Source organism: Camelus ferus, chromosome 8 (assembly GCF_009834535.1).
Source record: "Camelus ferus isolate YT-003-E chromosome 8, BCGSAC_Cfer_1.0, whole genome shotgun sequence".
NCBI lineage: Eukaryota > Metazoa > Chordata > Mammalia > Artiodactyla > Camelidae > Camelus > Camelus ferus.
Genome location: NC_045703.1, coordinates 28,468,294 through 28,482,798, shown reverse-complemented (window position 1 = coordinate 28,482,798; position 14,505 = coordinate 28,468,294). Strand labels below are relative to the sequence as shown.

Here is a 14,505-nt window from a genome sequence, read left to right as displayed (position 1 = left end):
GTACAAACTACAGAAAAGTATAAAAAAGAAAGCAAACATCTCATGAAACCCCAATCTGATATAGTACTATACTATAAACTCAGGGGCCTTCTCTATCTTAATTACTACTCTAGGTATGTATCTTGATTCTTGTTCTGAAAGGTAAGGTCCTTGAAGGAAGAGACCACATTTTATTCATCTCTGTAAATTCCATAGCTTTGCATTTGGGACTTAAAGAGATAATACATAAAAGTGCTTAGCCTAATGTCTGGCACAGATTGTATTCCCATTTAAATTGGAGTTCTATTAGATACTAGTAAGAATTTTCAGAAATCCTAAAGTTATGGAGAACAAAGTTATCCTGAGAACAAAGTATCTAAATGGATCTGTGGAGGATGGCCCTTCACTGGTCGGCTTCTTTCCGGGGAATCCTGGTGACTGGCTGGTGAAGTAGAGTGTGGGGATTCCTGGCAGCTGGCCGGGGAGACTGTGGGGAATGGTGGAGAGAAGGAAGGCTTCAAGATCTGCTTATAGATCCCAGACTACTCAGTGGAGAGACCTCTGTTAAAACTTCATTCAAACCCCTAATTTATCCCTCTCCCTTCTTTCCCCTCTGGTAACAATAAGATTGTTTTCTATGTCTATGAGTCCCTTTCTGTTTTGTAAATAAGTTCATTTTTTTTTTTTTTTTTAGATTCCACATATAAGTGATATGTTATTTGTCTTTCTTTGACTTCACTTAGTATGTTAATCTCTAGGTCCATCCATGTTGCTGCAAATGGAATTATTTCATTCTTTGTTATGGCTGAGTAGTATTTCATTGTGTATATATATACCACATCTTTATCCAATCATCTGTTGATGGACATTCAATATCTTGTAATAACCTATAATGAAAAAGTATAGGAAAAAGTATATATATGTATAACTGAAACACTGTGCTGTACAGCATAAACTAACACATCATAAATCAACTATGCTTCAATTAAAAACAGAACAAACAAAAACTTCATTCAAGTCTCTTTGCAAGGGTACTTGCACCAAACCAGCAGCTGCAGCTGCCAGACTTCTGTCTTCAGCTTCTTGATGCTTCCCTAAGTTTGAAGCGTTCAGCTAACAGTTGCAAGGGAGAGACATCAGATATGTACACCTGATTTCCATGACAAATATGATCATGACAGTGGAGCCACTTTCTGTGTTGCTATATGGGCATATGCAGCAACACAAATTAGGATACAATGAAACCTGTCCCTTGTTGGCAGAGTTACCCCCCAAAAATGGAGAGATCAGTAATCATCCAGCAGGTACAATACTGAATTGCTTCAGAATCAACTCATAGTTGATGCCAAGTAAAAGCACTGTGTACCCATTAAAATGTGGCATAATTGAAGAAATAAAGTACATTTGAAACCTTCAAAAAAAAAACCCACAGAACTTCAAAATATGAAGTGTAATAAGTCAGAGAAAGACAAATACTGTATGATTTCACTTATATGTGGAATCTAAAAAACAAAAACTGAACTCATAGATACAGAGAACAGATTGGTATTTCCTGGGGTGGAGGGAGGGAGGGAGGTAGACAAAAATGGATTAAAGTGATCAAAAGGTACAAACTTCCAGTTATAGAAAAAAAAAGCCATGAAGATGTAATGTACAGGGGATTTAATGTATAAATGATGACTATGGTTAATAATACTTTATTATATATTTGAAAATTGCTAAGAGAGTATATCTTAAAAGTTCTCATCACAAGAAAAACAACGTTGTAACTCTGTGTGGTGACAGATGTTCACTAGGCTTACTGTGGTGATCATTTCACAATACAGTCCTCCCTTGGTATCTGTAGGGGACTGGTTCCAGGACCCACCTCAGCTACCAAAATCTGTGGATATTTGAGGCATGTAGACAATCCTCCATATCCATGGTTCCACATCTGCAGGTTCAAGCAGCCTTGGACTGTGTAGTACTTTAGTATTTACTGGAAAAATGTTCATGTAAGTGGACTCACACAGTTCAAACTGGTGTTGTTCAAGGGTCAAATTTATGTACGAATACCGAATCATTATATTGTACACCTGAAAGCTGATTACTGTTATATATCAATTATATCCCAGGAGAAAAAACTTCATTAAAAACAATAATTTAAAAAAGAGGGACTAATATATGAAATATTTTATTGTTGAAAACTGAAGTCTGACATTAGTGAGAAGGTATTCTTTACACTCAGACAAGTCTTACCTTTATGTTTTAGTCAAAGAAGTTTGGCAGAGATCACAGAACTTATCCATACTGCTCTCCTTGTACATCGTGGGATAGTAAATTTAAATGAATTACAGTCTTCTGATGGGCCACTGAAAGACATGCAATTTGGAAATAAAATAGCTATCCTGAGTGGAGACTTTCTTCTAGCAAATGCCTGCAATGGACTAGCTCTGCTACAGAACACCAAGGTAAAACTGGGCAGGGTCTGCTTGTGTCTGGATAGCCTGTAGGTGGCTCCTGGTTGACTATAGGAGCCCCAGGGATCTGGACACCCTGATGCCCCAGCTCCTCACACATAGATGCCCGGTAAAATTGTGATGATGATAATGATGATAACGGCAGTGTCAACACCAGATAAAGCTGGTAAATGCTAGGAAAGAGTTTTGAAATTAATTTCTATTTTTTGCTGATCATACGTGGAATTCTTTGTTAATTATGGGAAGTATTAAATATTCAATACAACGAAGATATAAATAAATATTACCTATAATCTCACTATCTAGAGAGAATCACTGTTGGTTAATATTTTCATGTATTTCCTTTCAGTATTTTTTGTTTGTTTATGCATACCTTTATATATGTGGGTTTTGGGGTAATGTAAGTGGGAACTTACATGTACAAGGTTTTTTAAAAAAAATCCTGCCTATTTTCTCCCATTGCATATATGATGTGGGCATTTTCTCATGTATTAACATTTTTCATAAACTTTTTAATGTTTGCACAATACTCAGTTATTTAGATGTAATATTGTATAACAAGTTCCTTATTTTTGTACATTTAGGTTGTTTCTAATTTTTTAGTATCATAAATAGGTCTGTAGTAAACATCTTTATACATCAGTTTTTCCTCATTTCAGATGATTTCTTTAAGATAAATATCTAGAAGTGGTTCAAAGAGTTTAAACAGTTTTAGAATTCTTGCTACATACTGCCAAGCTGCTTTCCGGAAAGATTATAGAAGTAGTCCTTATATATCAGTTAGGATTAAGTTTGACTATAAAATAACAGTGGCCAAAACAAGATATGAGTTTATTTTTTCTCACTTTTCACATACTTTTACTATTCAGGAGTAGGCAGTCCAAGGTTGATATGGTGATTCTAAAGTCAGGAACCCAGGCTGCTTCTGTCTTACTGCCCTGCCATTCCTCTCTTACCACTTTATGGCCCAAGGTAGTTGTCATCATGTCTTCACTCCAGTCAGTGGGAAGGAGGGAAGAGGAAGGGCAAAGAAGGGCAGATCACCTCCCTTGAATGTCAAGTAAGTGTACATTCTGGACACCAAGGACAGTCTCAGTGTAAGTCTGCTGTCCCAGAATCCCATCTGACTTAGCATCTGTCCTGGATTTTTCGTTTTTAACAGAGAATGATTACTAGTAATTACATTAGAATAAGCCAGCATGGATTTGATAGACCTCTGCTTTCTATTTCCAGCCTCTGCCTCAGTTTTTGTCTAGCATAGGCTGGTAATCTATGAGGCCCATGTACAATAGGGAGAGTTCTCATATTAAGGTGTTATTATATCTGAAAGACAACCAGCAAAAACTCATCTCTTCTCTCAGCTGTCTCATACACCTCCCAATCAAGGACAGCATGCAGGGCAGTTGTTGATATGACAAAGTGTACTGCTTGTCTAGGGACAGTTAACTCCTTCCTGTTTCAGGTGTTAGAAGTATTTGACGCTGCTGCCCCAGCTGGCCACTTGGTGTATCCCCCAACTGTATGGCCCGTGTCTTGCCTTCAAGAGTCACAAAACTACCAGATACCAGTCCAAAAGCTCAGTGGGAAATATAGTAAGTTAGAGGTCCAGTGTCTTTGAAATAGACATGTGGGAATTCAAGGCTGATCAGTTGCGTATAAACTGAGTAAAACGTAGACTGAATACACTTGCTTGTATGATGTAAACTGGTAACTATTTTATTGTTTCGCAGTACTTTGTTTTTGCAGTAAACCTTTTGGCAGCAGTAAGCTTAAAAAAAAAAGTACACATTTTATGTTTAAAAAGTACTGGATTTTTATTTCTCAGGCAAGTTGATAAGGCATGTGTAACTTGCATAAAATGTTTGTTGACGTTTACTATCCACTATGGAGGCCATAGTGGTATCACTGACCACATGAAAACAAGAAGAGTCAAATCTGCTGAAAAAATGTCAGGATCTAGTTACAAAGTTAGTAGTTACTTTAAGGAGACTTCCTGAAGATGATGATTTAACACATGCAGCTGAAGAAAGTATATATACATGCAACTCTGTGAAGCCTAAATTTTATTTAGGTAAATAACTATTCTTCTAAATTAATTTCACTAATGTTCAACTATAAGCAATAGCTTTATGTTTGTTGGCTCCAGTGACAGAAGAACTTCGTAAACAGTTAAATAATTCCAATTTCAGTTGATTGCCATCAGATATTTCATGTAATTAAATCATTTTAGTCAATTCTAAAAATGCTTTATTTTTCCATCCATTCATGGAATTAAGGTAAAGCTTTTGGAAGTACATTCTATCAAAGGTAAAGTCATGAGTGAGACTGGAAAATCAGTTTAAAAGTTCAACATGGAAGATAAAATTATTAGTTTATAATAATAATACAAGTACAAATTTAGGTAAAGCATACATGGTGTTGGGATAAAAATGATCATCTTATTACATTGAGAAACCTATGGTGTAGTTGGAATTGGTTGAGGCATACCCATAATTCATAATTGCATCAAAACAGATATCAGCATTCTACTAATTGAAATAAAAACTATTGTTATAAAAATTTACAGAATAATCTTTATAGTCAGAGGCTGTGGACTACAAGATTGGGGGATACAGCTGTGTTGAATACAAAGCTATACTTCAGCACCACACTATGTGGGTTCTTTCTTTGGTGCCTCTCATTAGTCAGATTTTAGAAGTCTTTATGCCCAACAGTGGTATTGAACTTTGTTACAAACAGGTCGTCAAAATTTTGGTGACATTTTGTTCAAAATCAGTTGGAAATATTAAATCAAGTATTTAACAAATGAAACACCAAATGAAGCTTTTAGAGAATTGCAGTTAATGAAAATAAAGCTTCCCCTGGAATTTTTCTCTACAGAACCAAAGATTAGGAATTGAACAAAATAAACAGTAAGAACTGAAATGCTCTACAAGATTAAAATTTGCAGTTCTGTAATTGTGATTTGGAATATCTCACCTTGCAGGAAGAATATTTTGGTGATGCTCCTATTTTGAATACATTATACACATACACAAATGAAATAAAATTGAAAAGGCCCAGATATTGCAGTATTTAATTTTGGTAAAACATTCAAAAGAATCATAAAATCAATTTATTTGACAAATTTTGTCTTATAAAAATATTTGTCAAAGAAAGGCACTCTGAAGGGAGCAAAAAGACAGTACCTTGAAAATATTTGGACTAGGATAGTTATGTTTTTCAATATGAAAATAATTAGAATTGAGTATTTCTTCCATTTAGCAAATTTACTCTGAGCTTACCAAGCAACTCAGAATCTGTAGAAAGAGCATTTTTCTCGATTAAGAATATTATGGTCTACCAATAAAAATCAATTGAAAATATCAATAATTTCAAATTAATTAATCATGCAAATGTGAAGAATATTGCTGGTAGTTTTATTTTTAAATGCCATATTTTAAAAAACACATTCTTCAGAAAAATGCCAGTGACACAATATTAGAGACAGATATGGCTAAGAAACAAATTAAATTATGTGAATATGTTCCAAGAATATTTATTTTATTGGCTATTTTTTACTATTCAGATAATCAACATAAAGAAGTTCTTTTGAATTTTAATATACATGGATATGTGTTATTTTTATTTCTTTTGAAATTTTACTTTTGAAAATAATCTTTGAATAAAAGTAGTTTAAAAGTCCCCCAATGTAATAAATCAATTGTTAGTTAAAATGTAAGTTTCAGAAAGTACAAAATCTTAATTACCCCTTTTACTCTCAAGTGCCCCAATTTAGATGATAAATTATATAGTGTCACCACTTTAAAGACATTTCTCAGAAGTTATTTGAAATCCTTCTGCTTACATTCTATTGACCAGAACTTAATGATATGGTCACCCCTGTGAGAGAGACTAGGAAATATAAACTTTATTGTGGGTCGCCATGTGCCCAGGAAAAATGTGGAAGATGCAGAGAACAGATACTGGGAGACAAGTAGCATTCTGCCCTACCTTCCCATCACATTTTTGTCTAGCACATATTTTCATTAGACAGAACTGCTGATTTTTAGGGAGAAAATAGTATGATACTTTAATATATAGCTTATATTCACCTGAAAAAGAAGCTAAAGTAAGAAATGAATTGCTGTATAAAATGGAATAATAAATAACCTCAGTTTATTTGGGAGCCACTCTGACTCATTGTCCATCCTCCCTCTTCACCCCTGCTGTGATCTGTGATGAACTTTGGGTCTTGGAGAAGGAGGAAGCATCAGAGAGTACAGTCTGGCATAATTTCTGGGTGCCTTGAGCTGCACATAGACTAGCTCTAGCCACACACACTGACCCCTCATGGCTTAGACCCACATACCTGAGAAGAAGAGATGTTATGGACATGCTAACTAGGTCCACATTTCAGTAATTAGCCCTCAGCCTGGCCCCTGCCATTTCTAAAAAAAAAAAAAACGAAACTAAAGCTTATTGCCTTTAGACAAATTTATATCTGTTTTCTCTAATCATCAATTTTAACTTACTTTAAGCTATTCTGATGAAATCTTATATAAGATTTCAAGATGGTGGTTATTAAGTACAAGTATTATTAATATGCTATAATGACACAAACAAGTACTCACTTTAACTACTTCACTTTTTGGGAATAATATTTAATATGTTCCTTTTTCTTAGCTGGTTTGTATCATTCACACATTCTTTCAGTGTGGTTCAAGTTCAGAGAAAATGGAGTTTTTATTCCCATCAAAATCAAGTCAGATTCACAGCCTGTGAAATCCACTGTTGGTGTTTTGCATTCAGAAGCATCACTATAAATGTTCCAGAGTCTAAGACCTCCACCATCTGCTCCATTAGGCACTGGATTTCAGTAGCACTACTTGATTTACAAAAAAAAAAAAAAAAATAGCCTTAGCATATCCAAGCAACAGTTCAGCCTGGAGCTTCTCCTTGAAATAAGAATGAATGATCAGGCATTTCCTTCCCCTCCAGTGAGCCCTGTACTTTCATGGTCTCTGCACAGGTTTGCTCCTTTGGATTTGCATTTTATCAACCTTTGTCTGGTGAGGATTTTTTTTCTCTTCCTTTTTAAGCCATGGTATGTTTTTTTTTTCTGAATTTGATAGTTATGTGTTGAATTGAAGCCTTTATTCTATGCAACCCTCCTGTTCATCCAAAACATGGATCTTTTGTACATTGTTCTTCAAAGGTCAATTTCAAAAGATGCTTCACTGGCTCACTCTTCGTGAAAGACCTTGAGTACCATGTCCAGGGGTCCATAATTGATCTTCTACAAATCTAGGCTTTTTGTAGCTCTCTTTTAATCATAATAGATGATTTCCAAATCATGTGAGCAGTGTTTTAAACTGAGTAGATTGTAAGGGGTAACTAAAGTGCTTTATCAAAGAATTTTCTTTGATAGAGCAAATCTCCCATATTCAGAACCAGCTCCTTTCATTTAAATATTCAGCAGTATTCCCCTCAGAATATTTTTTTAAGAAAGGTAAAGTTTTATCTCAGAAGAGGACTAATTTTATTAAATGAGTTCCCAGAAGTTTAAGTGTAATACTAACCATTAATAGGGGGGTTTTGGTGAGGGAAGAAGAGGTGGTGATAAATACTTTTGGGGGGCAGTATTAAGTTTTCTTAAGCTCTCTCCATGTGGTTAATGTCTTGGTAAAGTTAGATTTCTATTTAATGATGTTTTAATTTTCCTTTATAAGCAAGAAAAATTGTCAGCAGTAGCAGTGTAAATAGAGACCACAGCAATAGGGATCAGGCAGAACTTAACACAGAATTTCTGTATATAGTATTAGGTTTTTTCACAATGACAGCATGCATTTTCTTTGAGGGTATATATTTAGCTTGGTAATTAAACTTAGCATATTTGTAACAACTTTAGTATTTTATGACTTACTCATTGTACCAATTTCCCATTTTCTTGTGCTACTGGATTCTTGTCTGAATTTCTATATTACATGTTTATCACTGTACTTCTCCTGGGGCAGATGATTAGATGAAGTATTCTGCAGTCATATGAAATTCAGAGCTGTCATAATTGCCCAGGGTAAAATTAACAAAGTCAATTATTCTCCCTTTGGCTTTTCCCTGAAGATATTAGGGGGTCTTCAAGGTAACTGCCTTAGGTAACATTTAGATTTTTAAATATCTCGAAGTATAGAAATTGGTATATTAATACTCTGGTAATTGTCTTTACTATTATAGCTATAGACACATAAGTGTGAATTAACAAGATTTTGAATTCAAGAGTGAGTTTAAAAATTAATGTTTAAAGGAGATGGGTTAGCTCAGTGGTAGAGCCATATACAAGGTCCTAAGTTCAAACCCCAGTACCTACATTAAAAAAAATTAATTGAGTTTTTTTATTCATTTTCAATTATGGAACTAAGGGCAACTTTTTATTTTAGTAATTCACTGTATGAAGACCCTGGACTAAGTGACCTCAGAATGCCCCTTTTTAAGCTATAAATTCCCTGACTCCATTGAAATAAATTGTGTTCATGTAGAACATCATTGAATGCAGAAACAACGGGATCATGCCAGAATCTAAAGTTTTAGTGTTTGAGCATCAAGTGATCAATGAAACATGCTGAATAATTGGTGGAGGGGGAGGAGGTAGAGGATCATGACATGGAAAAGCACTATAATTTAGAAATCTGGCTGACCATTACAGGTTTTCCCTGGTCCCTGTGTTTATTTGTAGACTGGATTTATTTATATCTTAGGATTAAGCCACAGTGCAAATAAGACTAACCCTATTACTACTTATCATCTTTTTATTTAAGTGTTTTATTTTACATGTACAGTGATAACCCTGGGATGTAAAGAATTTAATTCACTGTGTTTGTTTTTTTTTAATCTTTGTGGTAATTTTCATTTCATGGACCTGTCACTATACATCAGATAAAAGACTGTGAGTTAGCCCCAGTCTTCTCTAAATGCCCCCTTTCCCGTAGAACATAGTCATGATATCACTCCTGGGGGCCATTCTATTAAGCATTAGTGATTTATATTTCTAAATAACCAGTAGTGGGCAGATGTACTCCTTACAGAGCTGATGTATTTCCTTATGTTAACTTTGTTTTCCTAAAGGCATAAATATGTTGTTTACTAGGAAGAATTCTGTTTGTATAAATATGCTCAATTTATGCATATAAATCTTCTTTTATATCATCTATATATTTTAATAAAGAGGCTTCTATTGGTTATTTGATGTTTTCCTTATCTGTTATATTACTTTTAGTTTCAAATTCATGTTGAAAAGTGAAACCTAAAATATGCTATATCATATGAAATTTAAGTTTTTCTCTATGATATCCATTTAAAATAGGCCTTATTGTGACCTTATGTGTTTATAGTCTTGTCATCACTATTTTACTTGTGGAAATTATTGAATTAATGTCTTTTACCCTCTGTAGTTTGACAGTCAGGATTAATGTTCTTTTCTTTATATAACCTACTCAAATGTAGATTTTCATGACTAGAGTAAATGTGTGCAGAAGGAAAGTAGGGTGTCATATATTGTAACAATAAAGGAAGCTATCTCCATATCAATTAGAGAAGTCAAAATGCTATTGTAAATTTTTAATTTCAAAATCCCTAATTTTTCCAGTTTTTTCTTATCATTTGCTCACATAGCCACATATTAAACAGACACTATTTTCTGAGTCAGCTTCCTCGATCTTTAAAGTAAAAGTGATACATGTTTGAGATATGTACTAGAGATAAGACAAAATATTATGTTCTTTTAAAATTTATTATCTCATTAAAACCATGAACTTTACCCTTTCCATGCAATAAAACAATAAAGTATCTTTTGGGCATAGGAAAGTCATATGCCATCATGCAAAATGGGTACTCCTCTGAGTGTCTATGTCAAACCAGAAACTTGGTGACAAGAAAAAAGAGAAACATTTCTTCTATATGCCTGGCATTCAAAGAAACCCATTTTAAAAAAAAAAGTCTGTGTTATACAAAAATACACCATCTCAAATGGGTAGCATTGAACCTCACGCCATGGGTGGCCTTGCAATACACTGGTTATGACAATCTTATTGTACACTTTGGCAACCTAAATTTTTATAAATCCGTTTTTCCACTTTCTAGCAGTAAAATTAATCAAACCAGCCTCTTCTCCTCCAATTTCACTGACATAAATGGCTATTTCTCCAAAGCCAGAGGAGGAAAAAAAAAATCTATTTTCAAGCTTGACTTATTCAGTGTTATTCCTTTGCTTTTTTAGTGATTTTACTCAAGGAATTTCCCTAAGTTCGGAGTTTACGAAAGTACTAGGCTAATGAAGCTGAAGATGAAGCTGATTCCTTCTTCTTTGTCCTCAGCCACCTAACCCCACGTCTCTTCATCCATCCTTTCTCCACCCACTAGACTTGAACACAGTGCCCTTTCCTTTGTCTCTTACTGTTCACAATTCAGTGCGTTTCACCTCGGGCTATCTCCAAAATGTATACACATCCTCTTCAACCCTTTTCCTCCTCTTACTTGTTATTCCAGAAAAATTGCCATCCACCTTTTTGCCTTCTTGCTTTTTTCAAGAGGAAAAATAAACCAGGAAACTTTACTTGGGGTTGAAGAACACAAAGTAAAGCTTGGTATACTCGTGTGTTAAGAAAAGGAAAATTATATTGTAATTAGAAGTGAAATAGGCATAAGAAAGAACCAGTGTCTCTATACTCATTCTCTTGTTAAACCAAATATCTCTGCAACCATCAACATTTAAAGATCATTTAAAAAGTATTTCCTGTTTAGTTTTGTTTTCCTATTTTGTTTAATTGCAAATTTGGAGGATTATGGTTTTCTATCCTATTTTTGATTACAGGTATATGGTATTTCTAATGTTACAGGCTAGCCAAGCTTTTGTGGGCTGCCCTGGGAACCTTGCCACCATTCATAATCTTGTATGTTGGAAAAATGTAGTTTGAGCTCCAAAAAACTTACTTGTAGATGAAATTCCAAAATGCAGTGCATTTGTATTCTGTGCCTGCTATATTAGATTAATACTGAATTTGAACACCCTAAGCAAAAGAAAATTTAAGAGTGTCCAAAAGGATCCATGTAACTAATTTTCATTAGTTATATTGATATAACTTTAGTTTTAGCATTTCCATTATTTTCTTGAATCCTCTGAGTTGTAAATACTCAACAAAAAAATTCACTCTAAGCCAAAGTTGGCTTACAGGGCCTTAACCCAGGAGCAAATTTTATTTATTTAGCAATAGTGATTGGGGAAGAGCCCTTTTCTGGCAGCTAATGACCTACTGGAGGACTTGTGTGCCCAAGGCAAAGCTGAAGGCCATTAGCCCAATAGGTCATTAACTGACAAATGCCTGACCCTGAGGTCATTTCTGATATTGTAAACTGTGAAAACATTAAAGTGGGTTTGTTGGAAAGTATGGCTGTGCCAAGGAAGTTTCTTTATAAGAATTCTGGAAAATGCATTAAATTGTTGTTATTCATGTGGCTTAATTGTCATCATTCTTTGTTCAAGTCAGTCAGATATCAGTAAACACCACAACTATACTGTCTCTGTGTCCAATCTCTAGTTTTTAAAGGACAGTTTCCCTGTTTAGAATATCAAATTAACTGTTTCTTTACTAAGCAGCTACACTCTTGTGAATCATATGTTTTCATAATGTATTGAGCTATATAACACTTAACCTATTTTATACTCCTCAGAGATGATAAAGCTACAAAGAGAGGTGGAAATAGCCCTGAAGTAAGTCTGTGGACCTAGTTCCTATAACTACCTTTTTTCCCCTTAATTAGACTTTAACATTGGACAGCTCATTTTATCTCTTAGAATTCCAGTTCAGGTCTTTTTCTCCTGATTGTTTATCTAATGTCTTAATACTCCACTTTAGAAATGAAATTAGAAACTTCATAATGTAGACTATATAATAGTTATTAAAGTTACCAAGAAACATTAAAAAAATACCAATTTATATTTTTGAGTGTTTACTATGAAGTAGACACTGTTCTGTTTTTTGTGTGCTAACTCATTTAACCTCTCCAGAGGCAGAGGAAAGAGTTAAATAGTTTCCTTGAGGTAACGCTGCTAATAAATGGTAGAACTCCTGTCTAATCCAGGCAGTCTGGCTCCAAAATCCTCATGCTTAACTAAAGCAGAAAACAAACCAACAAACAACCATGATATCTTTTTTGCCAGCAATTTTGCAGTTACTGAACCTGGAATTTATATCTTAAACAACTAGTAGTTTTAAAATATTGGAATAAGCATTTCAATACAAACATTAAGGGGGGAGGAAGGGTATATAGCTCAGTGGCAGAGTGCTTGCCTAGCATGCTCAAGGTCCTGGATTCAAGTCCCAGTATCTCCATTAAAATAAATAGGTGGATAAAACTATTACCTCCCCCCCAAAAAAGATTAATTAAAAAATGAATTTATAAATTATTTTTAAAAATTAATAGGGCTTTATAAAACATATTAGAGAAATAACTACTAAACAAAGGCAACTTGTTTTCTTAGTATCCTCATCTATAAAATAAAGGCAGCGTGTTTCCACCCCTCCCTCCTTGCCAGTTTCAATATTCTATAGTTCTGAGTGTTATATGAAAGAGTCCAAAGGTATAACATATAACCAGATTCTGAAAACAGCATTAAAGTATGAAGAAAAACAAATGACTCAAGAAGAATTGGTAATAAAATAAGAGGTGTAATAGAGAAACCAAAATATTTTATAAATGTCAGAGAGCTTAAGATTGACATGCGTGTTTCAGCAATCTAAATTAATACACCAAATTAGTGAACTCACCTCTATGGTGGATTTGTGATGAGAAACTTACATGGCTTCATTTTTTTCAAGTACTTTAAAAGCCATAAGGTGATATGCAAGTATAAATTTCTGAAAATACTGATTGAACAAAGTGGTAATTGCAAATTTATTTTGAAATAGTTATGATTAATACAACAAATTCACATATTAGAACAGTATTGATAATTCTACAAAAAATTTTGTGTGCATGTGCTAAGCATTGGAGATACTAGTTTAAAAGCCAAATGTATATCTTTATAGATTTACATAGATTGGAGAATTTTTAACCGAAGAGTATCCATTATTTGATTCAAGGGCACGATGCAGCTAGTCTCAACTTTCTACTACCTAATTTTTTTTTAAGGAGGGAAAAAAGGGATTACCTAATTTTCTAGACCACTGTACCAGTAGGGCCAGTTATTTTTAGAATTCCATTGAATCACAGATTTTGAAGAGCTGCTAAGGTATTTGGAAGAAATATAATTACAGTTTTAGACAAGATGCATGGATTTTAATGCATATGAGTCATGCCTTAATTTCTGTGACTGCCTTTAAAGTACAGACCTTGGGACATCTCTAAATTATAAACATCTGCCTTTTAGTGTGGCCCAATTTGAAGAGGAACTGATTGAGCTGAAAGGTGAACTGTGTTACCCAAAGAACATGGTATCCCTGGAATTTGCAAGATGGATGTGTTAATCCCAGAAAAATTCTGAAATTTTTAACTCTTTGGCAAAATGTGATCTAAACCAGTTTGTTTTCATGAGTCTAATAAGTTGAAAGCTTACTAGCTTTTACTAGTCAACATGAGTGCTATAAACGAACAAGACTGATGTGTACCCTAATGGAATATGCTGCATAGTACCTACGAGTGATTCTGTTTTACCCTACCTCTGTTTATACTCAGCAAATTTACATGTTTCAGGTATAAAGTGATAAATAAATTAACACCTTTACAAACATTTTAGAATAAGAATATTTAAACTGCATGTCAAAATTTGGGGACTTTATTTGCAATTAAATGGCTAACAAGGTATGAGCTATATATGGCATATATCAGCATGATGTAAGATAATGTTTCAAACCACAGATTACACCCTCTTTATTGGTGGATGGTGAAATCAGTTTAGTAATTATCAACACTTTAAGTGAAATATAGAATAGGGATAATTAAACTTCTGTTTTATGAAACCTTTCACTTATTTTTATATATATGCATGTATACATGTACTGTCATGGTATAAAAGACAGTTCTTAGTGAAGGTTAC

At 34.1% G+C, this 14,505-nt stretch overlaps 1 protein-coding gene across 2 annotated transcripts in view; it reads left to right on the top strand.

Annotated features, from left to right (window-relative positions):
• PDSS2 (decaprenyl diphosphate synthase subunit 2) overlaps positions 1-14,505 on the top strand; it is a 186,409-nt gene that overhangs the window by 102,426 nt on the left and 69,478 nt on the right. For both annotated transcript variants that reach the window (XM_032484631.1, XM_006187429.3), the window contains exon 3: positions 2,231-2,429. In XM_032484631.1, coding sequence (XP_032340522.1) covers positions 2,231-2,429 — 199 coding nt within the window. The remainder of the gene's footprint in view (positions 1-2,230; positions 2,430-14,505) is intronic.